This window comes from Pantherophis guttatus, chromosome 1 (genome assembly GCF_059756535.1).
Source record: "Pantherophis guttatus breed Tessera chromosome 1, ASM5975653v1, whole genome shotgun sequence".
NCBI classification, from domain to species: Eukaryota; Metazoa; Chordata; class Lepidosauria; order Squamata; family Colubridae; genus Pantherophis; species Pantherophis guttatus.
In genome coordinates this window covers 247,344,888-247,365,653 of record NC_142063.1, presented here as the reverse complement: position 1 = coordinate 247,365,653, position 20,766 = coordinate 247,344,888, and the positions used below count along the sequence as shown (strand labels likewise).

The window sequence follows — 20,766 nt, the reverse complement described above, 5'->3', positions numbered from 1 at the left end:
CTCAGTAAGGTAGTAAGTAAGATCGTGCATTTCCACTACACTTCAGCAACTTTTTGCAAAAGGATTTTGTGAGATGCCATGGCTCTGGGACTGCTTTTGACTTTTTTTCTTTTTTGGGACAGCTAAAATCCAAGAGCTTTTTTTTTTTTTTTTTTTTTTTTTGCAAAGAAGCTTTCTAGCACGACCATGACTCTGCAAATGCTGTTGGCTTTTTTTATTTTCATAGACAAAGCCCAGCTGAGCCTGATCCGCGAGTGCGATGCAAATTCTGTCAAGATGCTAGGGAATTCTGGGAGTTGAAGTCTACATATCTTCAAGTTGTCAAGGATGAAAAACACTGGTCTAAGTGTTAAGATTGCTTTTTCAAATTTGGCTGGCTGTGAAGTAAAATGGGCTGTAGCTGGAAAAGATAAGTATTTAGGCTTTGTCTCATAGCTAGCTTAGTGATTTATGCCACCAGAATGTCAATTCTCAATAGCTTCCTTGTAAGACATCTTTCTTTGAGTGTTTCCTCTCAGTGATCCTGAATGAGAAAACGAGAGAATGAACTTCCTGCCTCATTCATTTCACTACCAAAGAATACATTGTTCTCTCACCAAGGAAGACTGTGCGTCAGTAAACAGTTTGTGTAGGAACTCTGAAGAGTCTTCCAGGAGGATAGCTTATTCTCCCTGATCTATTTGTCTAATGAACTGGATCATGTGATAAATATGCATAATGGGTTTTCTCAATTGCTCCTGGAAATCCTAGCAGATAAACACCAAATCTCCCAGGCATCACTCAATGCATAGCAAATTCATCACAAAGAAGCAAACATGAGAAAGAAAGCTTTCCTTTTCCTAAATCAGAATGAACAGCAACAACATGCTACTGTTTTTCAGTTTATCACTTAATTCTCTATTCCTACACTTCAAATCTCTATCATGTCCATCAGGGATGGCTTCTACTTACCTTTACTACCAGTTCGCAGCAGGAGCACGCGCGCTCGCTTGCTCCGCTTGTGTGCACTTCTGCGCATGTGCAGAAGCTTCTCCACATGCGCAATGACCCATGATGATGTCGTGGCAGGTGGGCGGAGCCTCCCACCGGTTTTACTACCGGTTCTATAGAACTGGACAGAAACGGGAGCAACCCACCACTGATGTCCATTCAAAGCAGAACATAATTTAAAGTACTGTGGGGGGGGGGGGGGAATGGTGGCCACAAGAAATGCACACTTTCAAGTTTTTATTATTATTTGAGGGAAAAATAATTCTTTAAATGTTACTTCCAATTCTTGGGAAAGTTATTTTATTCATAATTCCTGTATTTGGACTATATCCTGCATCATGGTTAAACAATACATAGCTACCACGTCAACAAGACTTAAAGGTTTAAAAATGGCCTTCAGGGATGGCAGGAGCACGGCCAATGGTATAATTATAGTATAGGATGTTTAAAAGGCATTTTGCTCCTCACTTTTTGAAATGAAAAAGCAAAATCAGCATTTTTAGAAGCCTTTTGAAAAGCTTTAAGGTAGTATAAGATGTGCCTTTAGCCATCAAATCTCCATGCAGCTATTTTAAATCATTTCTCAGTCTCAATACATGAAAAACTGAAAAATGTGTCCCTTAACCACTTCAGTGATGACACTGACCATGCCCCTCTGCCTGGAGGCAACAAAAGATGGGTAGATGGTTGGGCTTGGCCCTGACTGCTGGAAAAAAAGGTGGAGCTGAGTTTTAAAGGGATTTAACCAGTGGTGAAATCCTACCAGTTCGAACCGGTTTAGGCGAACTGGTAGTGATAAAAGCTACTGATTCAGCGAACCAGTGGTAGAAAAAAAAGGTACCGGTTGGTCCGAATCAGTATTTCCGACGATCAGCTGTGCTGCGTGATTTATATCCGCTAGAAAGCAGGAAATCCTGCTTTCTGGCAAATCTAAATAGTGCGGCACAGCTGTTCCCCCCTTGCTGTTCTACTTACTTTGTTAAGTATCCTTTTTCCGTGTGAAGTGCACATTTGGCATACATTGTGCATGTGCACGCAGTGTGCGTTTGGTGCGCATGCGTGGGCAGTGAACCGGTGGCAAACCGCGGAGGATTTCACCACTGGATTTAACAGCACCACAGGGGCCTTTACTCTTTAAGGCATAACCTTTTTGTTTGTTCAGTAGTACAACCTGAAAGTGCTCCCCAGCGGTGCAAAATGAGTACAAAGGGGTCTGTATGTTCTAGATATAAGATTGGCCCTCCCAAGTTATATAATAGATATGCCTCGGGTATATTTTTCTCAATCCAAAAAAATAACTGGAATTATTGAAACAAGGCATATAATCATATAAACTCATATGTCAGATAATAAGCAGTTTATTTCAAGGACAGAAAATGATACATTGTGAGGACTTGTTTATCTATATATTATTTAAATGTTTACCTCATTTTACTGCTTAAAATTCAAGATGGCTAACAGCCAACAATTTTCTCCATTAAAAAAGTTCCTCCAAATGCTCAGAAAGAAGGGGGGGGAACAGACCGCTTTTTAAGCCATGAAAATGGCAAATGGTCTAGGGAGGTTTCCAGCTTTCTGGAGGTCTCTGAGGTTGGAGTTTGGAAGACATGGGTTGAATGGCTCAATTAGCCTGAGAAGGATCGAAGGCAACCAAACCAAATGGCAGAGTATTGAGTCTTTCAACCTGAACAGGAAAGGGGTTTCAGGAAACAGGAAATGAAAACAGACTCTTCAAAAACATCTTCCTTTTGACATATAGTAATACTGAGTTCAAAATGGGATTGAACACAGCCCCAATCCTGAGTCCTTTACTGTATTATAATAAAGCAATAAGGTGTGACAAGAAATTGTTTTTCATTCATTATATTATCTTTCCCAATTCCTGTGTCTCTTAAACATTGTTATGAAGTTAATGGAAGAGAAACATTCCTGTTAGGGAGACAACTGTTTATTTTAACATTTTATACAAGATCTCCTCTAGTTGCCTCTAATATCAGACATGGGTGGTCTAGAGACTGTCAGTTTGGAAGCAAAACAGATGCTTATATCACTCCCCCTGTTTTATAAATAAGTCTTTTTTGCAATTTGCAGAATAATGCTCTCTGGACTAATATCGGTCAAGGTTATTGTTTTATTGTCTCAATATCTCTGTAGCATAAGTTAGGCTAAGGGGTACTGCTGGGACTGTTTTTTTCTAGGCAAAGCAGACTGAATAGTATGATAACTTACTAGAATTAAGTAGCATGTTTTTAAAAACCCTTGCCACCTATTTGAGGGCTACAATACAGAGGTGCTTATATTAACTGATTTTCTGTTTGTATTCTCTTTTTACCATCAAACAGATAGCCTTGTTGCTCAGACGGTACTGCTTTCACGTGTTGGTTGCATATAGTAAAGCTTAACCAGTGAATTCAACTTTTCAAAATAGGGACAGACCTTGGGCCTGATTAAATCGTCCATGGAAAAGCCTAAGATCATAGCTTCAGCCTGAAACATAGAATAGAAATGTATGGCACTTTTAGGTAAAAAGATGTGAAAGTAAAGACTGTATTTGATACATCATATTAACTTATTGCCTGTTCAGTCATGATTTATAGAACAAATAATGAGAAATTTTCTGAGAGCAATCAACCAATGGAACAGCTTGTCTTCAGAAGTTGTGGGAGTTTCATCACTGGAAGCTTTCAAGAAGAGATTGGACTGCCATTTGTTAGAAATGGTGTAGGGACCCCTGCTTGGGCGGGGGGTTGGACTAGATGACCTACAAGATCCCTCCCAACTCTGTTAAAAAATATCAACTGGCTAAATTCAAACAACATGCTAAATAATAATCTATAATTTACCAGCTATACCAGCAATGTTCACATACTAAGCCAAAAAAAACAACACTGTGTTTTAGCAGAATATATAAATGCAGTAATGACCATAATGAACTAGATGGATAAATCATCTTACAAGCCAGCATCTTATGTGGCTTTAAATATATTTATAAGTAGGTAGATAATTAGATAGGAAGGTGGGTAGATTAATCCTCATTCTTAATTTACAGAAAGCAACATAAAAGGCATATATCTATTTCAAAAATTATGTTATTAGTACAATTTTCTTAATACTGTTTTGCTATTATTTTACTCTAAAAGTATTTATTTATTTATTTTATTTATTTAATTAAATTTCTATACCACCCTTCTCCAAAAAGGACTCAGGGCGGTGCACAGCCAAAGTAAAAACAGAGCATACAAAATTTAAAAACAGTATTAAAATAATTAAATATTTTGGCTGTAAATTAAAACAACCCAATTTAAAATAAATTTAAAATTAAACTCAAGCCAGCCCAGCTAGTTGAAATAAATAGGTTTTCAGGGCCCGACGAAAAATCCGGAGGTCTGTTATTGTACGTAACTCTGGGGGAAGGTTGTTCCAGAGGGTGGGCGCCGTCACAGAGAAGGCTCTCCCCCTGGGGGTCGCCAGCTGACATTGTCTGGCGGACGGCACCCTGAGGAGGCCCACTCTGTGCAAGTGTACTGGCCGGTGGGAGGCTATTGGTGGCAGAAGGCAGAAGGCAAGTAGTAACTACTTGCAAGCCAAATTTATTCTGTTATATTCTAGAGAAGGCACAATTATATCTAGGATTTCTTATAGCCTATTGCTGAGCTATGGCAAACAACCCCTTCAGTTCTATCATGGCTAAATAAGGAGGCTGGCCAGTTCTTAAAATAGTCATTCATATTGGTCTGGTTATAGCAAGAGTTGTCATCTTTTACAGATATGAGAGTCCTGCAAGTTCAAGTGAGGACATAGAAGCAGATCATATTTAAATTTGTCTCATTACTGAGAAGCCATGACCATTAACTTACTCAAGTTTCTTTGCACATTATACAGATTTATGTTATTGTGCCCTGGTAAGACTTACAAAAACAAAAGATATGGGTTTATTCTTTAATCTACAGATTCTAATGCAACCTGTTTACCCAGGGATCCTGTATGAAAAATTAATGCAAATTCTTGATCCCTTTTATTCACTAGATCTAAATTTTAATTCTTGCCAATTTACAGCTATCATTTGCTCCTCCTCCTCCTCAAAATCCCAAAATAACTACTGTCCAGATAAATACTATTAATTCTACATAAACTTTCAGTTCACTGTTGATATTGAGAAGGATATGGAAAATAAGACATACTGTACTCCAAAATGATGCCAAGTTTTACGAAGGGTGAGACAGCTGCTTTAGACATCATAAACAATAACAAGGTCTAAAATGGACAGGAATGTTTAGGTTGAAGTTGCACAACATTCTATAAATCTTGGGTATATCTCTGGGAGTACCTCCAAATCTTACAGCCAAATTGTAACGTTAATGGAGAAGAAAAATAAAATAAGTAGAAAAGCATACACATTAAAAATAATTATATCAACCACATATATTTTAAGATTAAATCTAAGTTGCACATATGAATGTTCCCCATGCCCAGCATAATGCATACTATTCATGAGACTGTATTAAAGCTATTAGTTGTAGCCAATAGCCAATTTGTGATTTTCTAACCTTGTTTTATTCTGATATTAAACCAAGGATAATTTTAGGTATTTCTGAAACCACACAAAATATTAGGATAGAACAGTGAGGAAATGGTACACTACTTTCATGTTATCTGCCAAAGATTTCCAGATTGGAAACTTGGAACCCTCTAAATTTATGTCTCTATTTAGAACCCAATTCACTGATAACACTGTTCAATAGAAATGTTGGCTGAGTTTCTGAACAGCAATAAAGAGTATCAAATAAGTTGTTGTCCTACTACTTGCTTCCAATTTCAGCTGCTTTAGGTTGTTATAGTGACTGGACTCTTGTTGGGAGTAGATAATCTCTGCACATAGTATCATAGTACCAGCAGAAAAGAATTAGCTTGCCTCCATGTTGGCTTTACTCCATACTATCATTCTGACTCAGGTGTACATTTTGACTGGATAAATTAAAAAGCAAAATCCAAATTAGTGTACCTTCCATTCAGATGAATACTTTATATATTGTCATTTCCAAGCACTTGAGAACTCTAAGGCTAGATTTTTGTCTGCTTCTGGGTGCAATAAAAATTAATATAATACAGCTTATCAACTGGCTGTTGGAAGAACTGAATTCTGATCTGACATTGATTCAGTCCACTTAAGCATAGGGCAAGTAATGTTTCCATGACCAGTTGCTTCAATGGCTGATTTCCCCCCACTTCTACCAGAACAACTCCCTTTGAAACAGCCTGCCCTCCAGACTAGAATGGGCCCTTCCCTCTTTCCAACACCTTCAGGGCACAGAATTCAGCTTAACTGGAAGCAGGTTACCTAGAGAGACAGTATTCAATTCAGAACCCACACAATGCCTCACTATACTATTTTTAATGTTTTATTGTTGTATGTGATTTTCATTTATAGGTAGCTTTCAAAAATTTTAGGAAGTAACAACATATAAATCAGTTAAGAAACGCAAATAATTAACAACAAAGGTTTTCCAAACATAATTCTATCAGTACACAAAAAGCCACGTTATGAAATGGAAACTAATAACACGGAACAAGATGCATAATAATGTCTGATGTGTTCTTAGCTATTAGGCATTTGCAATCAAGAAAAGGTCAAAGAAATCTGAATGCGATGGAAGGCAACATGATGAATGATATCTTATGACAATGAGAGAAGCAGGTGTAACTGCTATTTCCTCTACAATCCTGAACTTCTGATAATATTGAGGAGAAGTAACTATAGCAATGATGGCTAACCTTTTCCAGACTGAGTGGCCAAAGAGTGCGTGCGCACCCCCGAATCTGCGCGCGTGTCTGAACCCCAAAAATGCAATGTGCGGGTGGCCCCTGTGTATACGCCCCCCCGTGCATGCGCCCGTCCCCCGTGCATGCCCCGTCCCCCCTGAATGAGCGGCAGAGACCCAAAGACCAGCTGGCCAGCAGGAGGTATGCGCGCATGCATGGCGGAGTTGAACTTGGGCAACTGCTCGTGTGCCCACAGAGAGGGTGCTGCATGCCACCTCTGGCACGTATGACATAGGTTCGCCATCACGGAATTATAGCATTTGTCTATTTTTATGTATCTGTTTTATTATATAGTACAAATATGTAACATAAATAAATAGCACATCAGGATCATAAACAATATTAAATAACTAATGCCATATTCCTTGTAAAGTACTAACACTATATATACCAATAAAGTGGTCCTGAACAAAAAAATTACCAAGATTTTTTCTGTCTCTTTTACCTTACCTTTTTGATTGAAAAAATACAATTTTTATGAATTTTTTGATTCAATATTAAGTGTTTTTTCGGTATTACTAATGCAGGAATCTTGGATTTCTCTGCAGAACTGTATGCATGTAAATTGGCTATTGAATACTCGATTAACACAGAGCATGAATAGAATACATATTGGCAGGCTACAAAATATAGCAGCATGACCTCCCTTTATTTATTTATGTATATTTGTGTGTTTAATCCAAGAGTGACTTAAACCATGAACCAGGAATCTCCTTCTTCTGAAGAAACATTTTTTATTAGAATTACTATGTATGGGAAAGGAATGCAAATGAGTACATGATTATGGAAATTGAGCAAACCAGGGTCTAAAGTAATGTCTCCCCAGTTCCCAAGGGGCCAAAAATCCAAATAAAAAACACTGACACAGACTCTGACTAAAAGATGATACACGCCTGAGGTAAAATCACAGGAAGAGAAATATCAGCCTAGCAGAAAGACCAGAAGGAACATCATTAATTATTTTTTAGCCAGCATTACTGGCTGGCTATCTGACTGATCATCAGCAGCAGCACAAAAAAGAATTGCAGATAACAATGAGAAAAACAAACTTATAAATTACAGACCTTGAAAATGTAGATGAATCAGTGGCCATCTCTACATTAGAAGAAGAAATTCATGATAACCAACAGAAAATAAAAACTGTTAAGAACTGAAATGCCTTTTGCAAGAACAAAAATGTGCAGCCATTAAAGAGAAAATTAATCAAGTACAAGACGAAGCAATTACAATAAAGGATGGATTACATCAGGCAGAGGTGGCATATAATGCTGTACACAGCAGTATGGGGCGAAGACCCTTTAAGGTGGTACACGGGGTGGACTTTGTCCCTATTCCCAAGCTCTCTCGGGAGGTCCCCTCACTAGGTAGCCTGATGGAGTGGATAGATAACCTGAGGGAGTTTGGGGGGAATGTCAAGCAAGCATTGATAAAAGCAGGTGAGACCCAAAAACTCCAGGCGGATAAGAAAAGGTCACCATAAAAGCTATTCTGTGTAGGGGAAAAGGTCTACCTCTCCACAAAGTACCTTAAATTGAAGCTGCCTTGCAGAAAGCTGGGTCTGAAATACCTGGGTCCATTCCCCATAGTCAGAATAATCAACCCCATGACAGTGCAGCTAAAACTCTCACCCCTACTGGGGAAGGTCCATCCGGTCTTTCACAGCAACCTGCTGAAGCCGGTGGTGGCATCAAGCAGTAGACCCTTGACCCCACACCCAGCCAGACCCATAATGGTGGATGGGAACACCCACTATGAAATAGGCCAAGTATTAGATTCTCAGGTGCATAGGGGGTCCTGCAGTACTTAGTCTGTTGGAAAGGGTACCCCATGGCTGAGGCCTTATGGGTGAGGAGCCAAGACGTACGGGCGGAAAGACTGACCAACAAGTTTCATAAGGAAACTCCCTTGAAGCCCAGGCAGGACACCTGGGGTGGGTTGCAGGTCCACTAATCTGTGCATATGCTTGCTCTCTTCAGATTCTGCTTGGTAGAGAGGGCCGCCTGTCAATGTCCGAGACAGTGCGCCGCTCAGTGGCCACAATGCGTTGTTTCAGAGTTGCCACATACACCTAGGGGGAGGGGAATGTATGGGGCCAGGATGGGTGTTGGGTGATGGGACTCACGCTGGGAGAGGAGCCAGGAAGACGAGCCAGCTACGGTCGGTTCAGAAGCCATCCAGGTCTGAAAAGTACTTGCTGGAGCCGGCCAGGAGGCAACCAGGAACAGGAAGGTGGAGGGTCCTGAGTCCGTATAGCCAGCTGGCTAGCAAAAGCCAGTAATGCTGGCTAAAAAACCCTTTTACTCTATTGTTCACCACATGCCAAGCTGAGACTTTAGTAAAGAGACCCGTTCTACTCAGAGTGTGGCCTCTTCTTTTGCTGGCTTGGATTGGAACTGTGATATTTGGGCTGTGTTGGATGAAAAATCCAGTTCCATTTCCAAGCCAGGAATAAAACGGAGGCTGATTGGAAAGAAAGATTCTGTTTATTGATGAACAGTACCAACACACACAGGTGCAGTTCTTGGACAGCTGACAAAATGGGAGTTGAGAGTAGGGTGGGTTTTTATACCTTTTGATTTCTATGGGGTCGTATAGGAGTCATGGCTGGCTCTATAGGCAAAAGGGGAAATGCAAATCCTAAGTGTTTGTCTGAGCAGCTAATCTTGTCTTGCCTAATTGCTTATCTGGAGTATCCATCTGACCCAGTCTTTCTTAATGAATTAACAAATCTGCATTTCTAAAAGCTGGATTTCCTCAGTTTCTGCTTGGGGCAGGGAGACTGGTGCCGGTTTCTGAATCCCTTAAATTTTTTCCCCATGTCTCCTTTAGGGGAAATATTCTACCCTGCCTTTTTAATATTCCCCAAAATATTTCATTCTCTAGGAGGGTAGGTGGGTGCTGACTTTCTACAGCTGGTTTCTCCTTCTTTCCCCTTGACCAGCACTATTTTTTGTGGCCCACAGCATACACAACTTGTTTCACTGCTCTTACATCCTTTGCATCTTGCTTGACTCTAATTTCTATAAGCTACCCGTGAATGTTCTTCCCCCATAACTCGCACTATTCTCTATGTGCCTCTATTCTAGTCTTCATGACTTTCAAAGCTACCCAGACAGCCCATCAGGCTTCCCCATCCACATGCCCTCTTATATTTTCTAATCAGGACAGTACAACTGCAGATTCCTCATGAGCCCAATTTTTAAGAAGGCAATGCTACAAAGACTACACTAATTTTTATTTTGCTTTGACTTTCCTTTAAAATGGTTTTGTGGTTCCTCGGAAGAACAGGTAAATGTACTTGATGAAAAAGCTGAAACAAGACCTAAAAACACTGGAAAAAATGGCTACTTATGTTTTTATTCTTTTAAATATTGCAACTAAAATTATACATTGTATAGACACTATACTAACATTTCCAAACATAAAATCAATATTCCTTCCGTCACTATTGTATTGATATATATAGAATTCTTAGGTATATTTATGAATGAATAAAATCACCTGATAAAAATTGACATAGAAGAGTCCATCTATTATGTAAGACTGTTTCTTTTTTAATGCAATTTGTATTTATCAATTAATAGGACTGAACAATATTCCCCTGGGCTTTCCAAGCTTTCACCCATTTTAATTACCAAAAAAAAAAAAAAAAGACAGCTAAAAAATAAAGTAACAGCTTACAGGGTATTTATTTTTTTAAATGATTCTGGGCTAAATAGACGCATAACTTTCTCAGAAAACAAACAAACAATAAAGATGGAAGGTGCTTTGTTTGGAAGTGTGTTCATTTGTCCAAGAACACAAAAGGTAAACAAGGCTACTATAAAGAATCCTGCCTGGGAGAGGGGTGGGGTATTAAGGTGGTAGTATGTTGTGTATGGCCAAGCCCCTAGTAAGATACTGTAATATTAAGAAATTTAGGTCTCTGTATCCTTTTAGCATTTCTACAGTAAAAATATAACATTTTGCATCCTAGTAATACATCTATTCTGATATATTTATAGTTACTAATTTAATATCAGTGATCACCTATTTTGGCAGAGGACTTAAATCTCAATTTGCTGGTGCTCTTAGCTTTGTTGTTTTTAATATAATGTGGAAATCTAGAGGTCATTTAGGGCAAAAAGGTAGTTAAGAAATATCCATATTTAAGATTAAGCTATTTTATTTTCTTTGATTGATATCGGTAGCTTATTCAAATTTACAGCTCATTATTGGGATTGTTGCCTAGCAACACACATTAGACATTCTGAAGGGCAATGGACAGAGGTCTTTGTTTTAGGTACAATAGGATTTGCTGCTAAGTAATAAATAAAATTACATTTTTACTGTACACAAAATTATTTTTAAAAATTTCTATTTAATAAACAAGCAAGTTTGCATATGTTCAAAACTGAGAAATAAAAAATGTAAGGTTGTGCAAGTTATTTCCAGTGGGAATTCCCTGATGCCTGAAATAGTCTGGATTCAGTGAAGGTGGGGTTTTTTATGTTTCTGTTAAAATAAATTCCATTGCATTGAGATGAATACAAGGAAAATTAATATAGGTCATCTCTAGGACTGCTGGGAAGAGAGGTATTAAGATGCTACAACAGCTTGGGATCAGCAAACCCAAAATCGCGACTGACACATTTATTCCTTTTCCAATAAAAAGTAAATATTGCATATGAAGTCAGCTTTCCTCCGAGACTGTGCTTTCTCTCCATCCATGGAGAAGAAAATTTAGTTAGAGACTACCAGACTGCAGACTGCATTATGACTATGTTTATACAATATACTGAATTTATTTCTCATTAAATAGAGAATTCTCTATTGACTTCTCCCAATACAACCCCTAGCATGATAATGGATATAACTATGGAGTTTTCTTAGTAGCAGTATGGAAATGCCTTTCCCGTTCTTCAGGAAGGTGCTTTTGACGACTTCCTAATTCAACCCATACAGCCTTACTATTATTTGGTCTCTCATACAAATATTAACCAGTCCCAAACCTGCTCAGTTTCTGAGCCTAGAGAACATCAGCCTGTTGCTGCCATTCTAACCAAATATTCAGTGTGAACCCAATCCATACGGTTAGTTTATGGTTCATAGTTGAATGACTCCAGAACAGTTTGTTAAATAAACTATGGATAGGTTAACCTTAAATGTCTTGGGTAAACAAAGCCCATGTACTTTCAAGTTTCTATCCACTTTCATGGTATAACCACTCAAAACTGTACCTCTTCTCCTCATTCTGCATACTTTTATATTTGATGAACATTTATGAACAATACTGTATGCAATGAAATTTCATTTTAATGTATGCTGATTAGTGTACATTCAAAGTGACAATAACCTTATTCTATCTACCATCTATCATCAATACCTTACATATGTAAGATACCAAATACCAAATTAAGGTATTTGTTGCATAAATAAATAAATTATTCCAAACTAGAAAAACATAATATTGTTCTGTACAATGCCTCGGTTATCACAGAATGTTCCTTTTCTTAAACAAAGGCAGAATATCTGTATAGGTGTACATTAAGCAAAAAAAAAAGTCAAAAAAGAAAAATAGATATAATTTGTGGTGAATATATATATATATATATATATATATATATATATATATATATATATATATATATATATATATATTACTATAGCAGTAGAACAGTTTTATTATGCAAACACTAAGAAAATATTATACAGCCAGAGGTTTCATTGATCAGTGAAACAGATATACGAATTCTAAATTCCGATAAATGGCTGCAGTTCGACGGTCGTTGTGCCAAGGGGCCAGCATGACAAATGCATGGCACTTGACCCTTTCTAAACCCTCAGGGTACTGGACTCCGTAATGTAGTCGAATTGGAATTTGTGCAGGCACGCGTCGCTTTGTTGTAGAGAAGGTATTCAGCGCGCGCACCACCCTCCCATAAAAAGCCGATGGCCCCGCTGATTTGTCACCCCGATTGGCAGGTTTCAGACAACCACCAGTTCAGCGCAGGCTCTAACAACTGTACCGCCACCTGGCTGGCGGCCCCCAAAGTTCCCGCGCCACCGCAGAACAGCTGTCAGCGCCGAGCTCCGCAGCTGAGGGGGCGGGGGGGGGGGAAAATCCCGAGCAGCACGTTCCTCTTCCGCAGCGCGCGGCTGAGGCCCCGCCCTTCTTGCCACTCCCGCCCTTCGCGCGAGCACCCTAAAGGCTGCGCTCCATTCATCTTTCTCTTCTCCGGCAGGAACAGTTAAAAGGGAGGGAGGGAGGAAGGGGGCGGGGGAGAAAGAGAAGCGCGCGCAGGAAACGTTGCCCGGTCTTATTCCCTCTCCCGCGACTTCTGCTCCTCACACAATTTCCCTCTAACGCCCTTCCATGGCGCCCGAGGAACTCACCTTCCTTCCCTTTGAGCTAAAGGGGCTCGATTTCTGAAATGGCGGCTAAATATGATCTCTTTACAAGTTATCAGTCCCGTCCCTAATCGCGACTGCGCTCTCCGTATAACTTTTCCCAGCCCTTGGAGTTCGAAAGCCGAACTATCGATAGCAATGATTCTGTTAAGCCCAAACGTGCGCGGCGGTTATTAAAGTCGCCTTGGAGCTGAAGCTGCTTACGCGAGGAAAAAAAAAGAATCCAACCTTTTTCGCTCCCCAACCGCCACCCCCCATCCCCAAGGTGGCCGTCTCATGACGTCATCATCATGGCAACAACAACCGCAGCCGAGAAAGCTCGGGACAGAGTGGGGTTTGCTCACGACGAGCCGCGCGCGGTCCGCCTCGTTCTAAAGAGCTTCGTCCCGGTTGGCGCTCGATCCTGGTGACAGGAGAGAGAGGGGAAAAAAAAAAAAAAGAAAGAAAACAGCGGAGACCCGGAGCAGCGCGTGCGCGTCTCGCCCTCCCCTCCTTGAGGACCGCCCGGCCGTTGGTTCGCCCAAGCGCGGGAGCGCGCGCGCGCCGGGCGTGTTGAGGAAAGAAGGCGGGGGCTGCGCTGTCGCGCTGCGGACGGGTGCGCCGAGCCCCAGCCTCGGGGTGCGCCCAGTGGTCGCCCTCAGCGGCGCCTCTTCTTCGTGGCGGCGAACATGTTCTCAGTGAGGGTCGTGACCGCCGATTACTACATGAGCAGCCCGCTCCCCGGCCTGGACCCCTGCCAGTCCTCCTTTAGGGAGGCCCCCGTGAAGAAGGTGCCCGTGGTGAGAGTCTTCGGTGCCACTCCGTCGGGTAAGGACGGGCGCCCGCTCGCTCGCTCCGGGCACGGCCGAGGCGAAGGGGGCTTTGTTGGCCCTGGGGACCCTGCCTGCCTTCTGCCCTTCCTTTTCGGGAGCAGCTCTGATTTTTTTTGAGGGGGGGGCGGGTGGACCAGGATTCCCCGACCTCCCCCCCCCCTCTCTCTCTCCCTCTTCGCCTTCAGCCTCGAGACGTTGGCGCGCTGCAGCGGGAGCCTCCCCTACCTGCTCCCGCCGCCGCCGCTGCGGTTGAGCAAACTCGGCGGTTCCCGGGCCCCCCATCTGGGAATCGCGGGGAAAGGAATGGCAGCCCCTTTGCACGTCTGAGCGTTGTGCCGGGGGGGCTGACTTGTGAACCGCGCAGGGCGCGTTTCCCTGGTTAGGGACTGCGCCGTGTGACCCTCAGCGGTGCAGCCGGGAGGTGGGTTGAAGGGTGGGGGGGGGAATCTCGGCGTGTTTCTGTGTAAAGAGCACGCACTCCCGTCTGTATGCGTTGCTGGAAGCGAGTGATCACTCTCCACTCCCGCCTCCGTGTATTATAACCATAATGAAATCCAGCTGTATAAATACTGCTTTTGTCTGATGGCGGTGCTAAGCTATAACTCACCTTGGCTGTCGTCGTCGTCCCCGTCCCCCCCAAACATAACATTCGGAGCTACAGTGTAGAGTTTCTGTTTCTGGCAAAGCGTACGAGTGTTGAATGTGCTTTAAAAATGCATTATTAATCCTAGACAACAGGAAGGAGATTCTTGATAACTGACAAACCCCCCCCCCATCTTTAAATTGCTATCCTAAAAAGATCATAAAATTATCAGCAATAGATATGTCTGGTCTAAGAGGATGATTCTAACACTTAGGCACGCAGGATTTAAAATATATATATTGCTCTTTAATAAAATCTATATAAGACCAATATTATTTTAGTTAATAATATTCTCTTCTGCTTTTAGCAAACTAGGTTTAGCAAATGTCATGTAAATCTTCAAGAACCCCAGACAAATATTCTCTGTGTGTGTGTGTGTGTGCATGCCTGGGCATGTATGTATGTAAATACTGGTGGGCCAAATTTGTGAAATAAATGGAAACTGCAAGAGACATGCATCAAGGGACTCAATGCAAATACAAAAAAACGAATACTGATAATAGTGACACTTTTTAATAGCACATTGGCTATATTTGGTTATTTATTAAATTTATTTGCTGCTTACTTCACTGTGGGGCTACTCTAGGCAGTTCTAATTACTATTTTGCAATTCCTCAATTCTTGTAAATGGAGAATGTTTGAATAGTTATATAATACTCAGTGTATTATTTCATAATTCCTAATCTTACAAAGTGATAATTTTATAAAAGCAGGCTAGTTTTTTTGTATCTAATTATAGTTTCTTATGAAGCATTCTTTTTTCAAAGTCCTGCTATTGGTTCTGATATTTCCCTTTGGGTAATTGTATTTGTCACAAATCCACTTAACAATAGCAGCAAGTGTTGATTCTACAGGTGGGGATTGCTTATGTTTTATTCACCAGGGCACAGAAAGGGGGGGGGTGTAACAGGAGGACCAGAAGATATTCTGCAAAATAACAACAACCATCAAAGGTAGAGATAACATCATCTCATACAGCCCATGGGTTGCCTTGGGAATAAATATATTTTCCTCCTTTCTCTCACTGTTGTTTTTTTAAATCAAAGGAAAGAAGTGCCTTAATGCTTTCCAGGGGGAAAAAAGTACAAAAGCAAAAATACCTCTCCCTTCCATACCTCTGCAATAGGTATAGATAGATCTGTGCCATCTATGGAATGGCCAGTAGCATACGTTTTGACAAGTAAGTCAAGATAAAATGATAGTTATCCTATGGAGTTTATTGTTAGTTAGATCAGTAAGATCCCTGTGGGGGTGGGGGTTGTAATAAATTGTAGCCTGAAAACCATGGACTGTAAAACAAAATCCAAATAAATATAGTATCAAAATATTTAGATAAAACTTACACAAATAGTATTGTACAATAAAAAAGTTTAATATATTTCATTGTAATCCTATTTATGCTTCCTTGAAAGAGTATTTAACTGTTCAGCCAGGTATACTCCTAGGAATTTTTTTTTAAGTTTATTAAAATCCAAAGGGTTTATTCTGACAAGAATTTGGTTTGCTTTATTGATATTTAATCAATAAAAACAACACAAAATCATTTTTAAAAAAGTTTATGCAATTGTTTTTAGAGAGAGTATAAATGGCTGTTGAAATAAATTGTTTGAATGAGATTTAGCAATGATTTTTATATTTATATAAATATATTTATATATATAAAGGTCCAGAAATAAACAACCATATGTGAAAATTCAAAATTAGTCCATTGAATTTATACTGTGTGAAATTGTAATTGAATTTGACTAGAACTAACCCTAACAAATAAATGTAATTCTTCAGGTTTTCCTTTTTTAAAAAATGTATTTCAGATATTTTATATATACTGTGTAGTGGTCTAACTATAGCTTCTGAAAAATTTGGGTTAGAACTTAAATTTCTATAAAAGAGTTTATGGCACTTCAGAGGATATAATCATGATGTGCAAGACTAACCTGAACTTCTGGGGCCTTATCCTCACTATATTTGAAATATTTATACATTGAAAAGATAAAACTCAAAGATAAAACAATAAATATTTGACATAGATTAAAAAAAATCAGACCAACTTTGTCATTATACCTTTTCTGGCAGCCACCTTTCTTTGACCTACCTTTGGTAGGAAAACATTTACCTTGGCTAAATACAACATACATCTGCACTCCTAGAAAACCAATTTAATAGTACTTCCACAAAAATGCTTCTATCTTGCCTGCTTAAGGAAATAGAATTAACCTATATCCTTATATTGCCCTCTTTACCTGCAGAGCAGCAGTCTTACTTTCCATCTTGTCAGTTTGTCATAAAACATAGGAAACATATACTCACCCTCCATCTCAATCAGTCAGGAATAATCTTAATCAGTTTTAAGAGTATCCTCACAGGTAATCCTTGGATTATGACCCTAATTGGGACTGGAATTTCTGTCACTAAGCAAAACAGTTGTTAAGCAAAATATCACATGACCACACAGGAGTTTCAGTACTCCCAGTTATCACTGGGAGGCCTCCAGTGCCTGGTAAGGGCCTCATATGACCAGGGTTTGTAACCCTCTGCCAGCTTCCCCATTAATTTGGCTTGTCAGAAGCTGGCTGGGAAGATTACAAATGGCAATTAAGTCTCCTGCCTCCTAACAGCTCCTGCTCCATCTAAGCCATTCCTGTGTTGAACCTCCTAGTCCAGCACTTCAGTTCTTCCAAAGCAAGTGATAGTTCCAGGGAATCACTGACACAGACAAACCCAATTCATTTCTCCTGCCCTGCATGAAATACCTCTGCTTCAACTGGCTCTGCTAGCCTAGCTTCCCTTCCATCTGTGCCCTTTTGGCCACCCTGAACAGCATGGCTAAGATGAAGATGGTACTATATTCCATTCCCCTAGTGGACCATCCTCCCTGTTATACTCAGCGGTGTCCTTGTCTTCCTCCTCCTTGGTGTTTCCTTGCATCTCTTCCTGTGGATGGACCTCAATACCCACAGTGCAGGTGCTCTGTCAACACTGGGGTCAGAGGTGGCAGTGAGAGGCAGGGCCAATTCCTCTGATGTGTGCAAAGTGCCTCCTCTTCAACTCTGCCACCCACCTATCTCTCCACTCTCCCCAATTTCTGCCCTTTTGACCACCCTGCATAGCTTGGCAGACATGAAGACACTGCTGTATTCTGGTACCACTTGTCCTTGCTGCCATAATGCCCCTCGCTGTTGCCTCTGAGTCCAGCATTGACAGAATCCCCATATCATGGGGTCTAAGGCTGGCTAGCATTGATGAGCCCTTTGGAGACAAGGCAAGGTGATGGCAGAAAAAAGAAAAAAATAATATCAAGGAGGAGAGGAATCAAGTATTGGCAGCACCAGGAGCAGAATACAGCAGCATATTCATTCTGCCATTCTGTGCAGGGTGGTCAAAAGGCAGTGGGTGGGGGGGAGATAGGTATGTGTGGAGTTGAAGTGGAGACAGTCATACAGAACAGAAGAATGTGACCATGGGCTACTGTGATAGTTGTAAATATGGGCCAATGGCCAAGTACCCAAAGTTTTATTGTGTGTCCATGGGAACGCTGAGATAGTTGTAAGTGAGGAGTAGTTGTAAGTAGTTGTAAGTTGTAAGACCCGGGTACCTTCGAGACCGTCTTCTGCCACCAATAGCCTCCCACAGGCCAGTCCGCTCCCACAGAGAGGGTCTCCTCAGGGTGCCATCGGCCAAGTCATGTCGGCTGGCGACATCCAGGGGGAGGGCCTTCTCTGTGGGAGCTCCAGCCCTGTGGAATGAACTGCCCCCGGAAATTCGTAAGATTTCTGACCTCCGGGTATTTCGCTGCGCACTCAAGACCCTATTGTTCCGCCAGGCTGGGTTAGCAATATAATTTTAAATTGGATGTTTTAAATTTTTGGGGTTTTAAATTAAGCCAAATTTATTTAATATTTTTAAATTATTTTAAATTGATGTTTATTCTGTTTTTAATTAGGCTGTACACCGCCCTGAGTCCTTCGGGAGAAGGGCGGTATAGAAATAAAATTATTATTATTATTATTATTATTAAGTCCATTTTTTTCAGTGCTGTAACTTTGAACAGTTGCTGAATAAATGGTTGCCTTCTGAGGCTTACCTGTATTTATCATTTAAGGCTGTAGCGGTTGTTAAATCAATATTTTAATATCTCAGCCTTTTATATAGCAATATTGGATTGCATTCACTTAATAGTTAAGTATTTTTGCAAGTTTAATTTTTATATTCTTTAGATCTACTCCTATATTTCAGTTTTTTAATTCATTGTCTCTTACTTTGCAATTAGCTTAGACATTTTTAATATCATCCTTTTTATTTCTGTAACATTTGTCATGGAACTTATTTCAGTTTTTGTCACCAGTCATAACAAAATTGTTGTCATTTGAAGAAGATAGGGAATGTATTATTCTTGTTTTTGTTATAGCAGTGAACTATTACATAAGTATCCACCATAAAATAGTGATAATTTCTTCCTCAAAAAGAAGCAAAAACCTCCCAGCCTCTTCCCTTCCCAAGCTTTCACATCACTAAATATTTTGCAACCTTTTAAGGAAGATGATGATTATATTTTTGGAATTTCATCATTCCCTTAAACATATTAACTTACTGATCTGCTGATAGAAGTCAATAAGCTAAACAGCATATCCAGACTAGCTATACAAAAAAATAATATGAACAACAGAAGTGTTAGAGTTCAAAAAATTCATTTCAGTGGATATTAGAATTGAGATATTGTAAAAAAAAATGTTACAAGGTCTGGGTACCAAAATTGAAAATCATCTTATGTGATCCTATAACATGTTCTTAGTCTTTGTTTAATATTTGGATTATTCTTAGTTGAACATGAAGAAAAGCCAATTTTTGCTTTTGTAACTGTTTAGAAATTTTGTGTTCAGAATTTTTAAAAATTGCTCAGATTGCAAACATTAACTTGGATAGGGCAATCTGTGATGAGCAAACTAGACTAATAGCACTGAGAGTAGATTAAAATTAACAAAAATATTACTTTTTTTTTTGAGAAAACCTTTTAAACAGGGCTATCAATGGGGGAAAGCATTCTTCTCTCAAATCCATGACATCTATTCTTCACATGTAGCATTTAAGCAGAAGAAAGCTTACTGTTTTGCAGGGTGGATTTGATTTAAATCAAGTTGATTTAAATCACAATTTAAATCATGATTTAAATCACTAGTAAAAAGACTTGATTTAAATCAACTCGATTTAAATCATAATTTTTAAACAGCAACTGTCATCTGCTACTTCTTTGACCCACTGTTGACTCACCGATAGTCCCAGTGTTGCAGAATATACAGCCTCAAGCTACATAACTAAGCTCCATTTCATGCTGAATAAACTAAATTATTTATGTATCTTAAATAGAAAACTATCTTATAGATTTTTACCCCAAAAGTTTTTTATTAAAATAAATTCGATAAAAATCAAAAAAATCCGATTTAAATAAAAAAAATCCAATTTAAATTTTAAAAATCTGATTTTTTTGATTTTTTTAAAAAAATCATTGATTTTTATCCACCCTGCTGTTTTGTAAATGGTGAATTAAATTGAGTTCAGAAAAATACGTGACTTTTTTGACAGTATGCTAAATGAAGTTTGCCACTGTCTCCTTCCAGGATTTTTTAAAAAAATTAACAGTCTTGCCAAGAGTCTGGCATTCCAAAACATCTCCCCATCCCAAGCATTAACCAAGGCCATCCCTATTACATTCAGCCAGAATCAACAAGCTATCATCTGCTGAAGCTTGAATTCAAAGCTGATCTACAAAGCTTTTTATGGCTGCTGTATCACTATTAACTGTTTTAGGTTAATTGGTCTTTAATTACATAGTACTAATTTTGCTGAGATCTTTTCCCTTTCCATTTTTCAGAGGTTCATCTGGTGTTTACAATACCTACTTTTCCTTCATTTCTAAATAGGCAGTTTATTTTTATCAGCTTTAAATCTTGACTCTCTTTATTAAATCTTTATGGAGAAAATTGGATTATTAATATTCACTTTTTTTTATAGGGCAGATGGACTGTGATGCTCTATTTACAGCATTACATCAATTCTACTTCAGGAGAGTTCTAGTAGTAATTAAGCTGCCATAAAAGAATTGAATGCAATTTTACG

General features: G+C 39.6%; 1 protein-coding gene and 1 long non-coding RNA gene across 3 annotated transcripts in view; one reads left to right on the top strand and one right to left on the bottom strand.

Annotated features, from left to right (window-relative positions):
- LOC117660860 (uncharacterized) overlaps positions 1-13,269 on the bottom strand; it is a 35,902-nt gene extending 22,633 nt beyond the window's left edge. The window contains exon 1 of the long non-coding RNA XR_015731399.1: positions 13,186-13,269. This is a non-coding gene — a long non-coding RNA (uncharacterized LOC117660860). The remainder of the gene's footprint in view (positions 1-13,185) is intronic.
- The window catches only part of REV3L (REV3 like, DNA directed polymerase zeta catalytic subunit), a 78,362-nt gene continuing 70,616 nt past the window's right edge, over positions 13,021-20,766 (top strand). For both annotated transcript variants that reach the window (XM_087882641.1, XM_034409172.3), the window contains exon 1: positions 13,021-14,007. In XM_087882641.1, the coding sequence (XP_087738767.1) occupies positions 13,869-14,007 (139 nt within the window). In that variant the 5' untranslated portion in view covers positions 13,021-13,868. The remainder of the gene's footprint in view (positions 14,008-20,766) is intronic.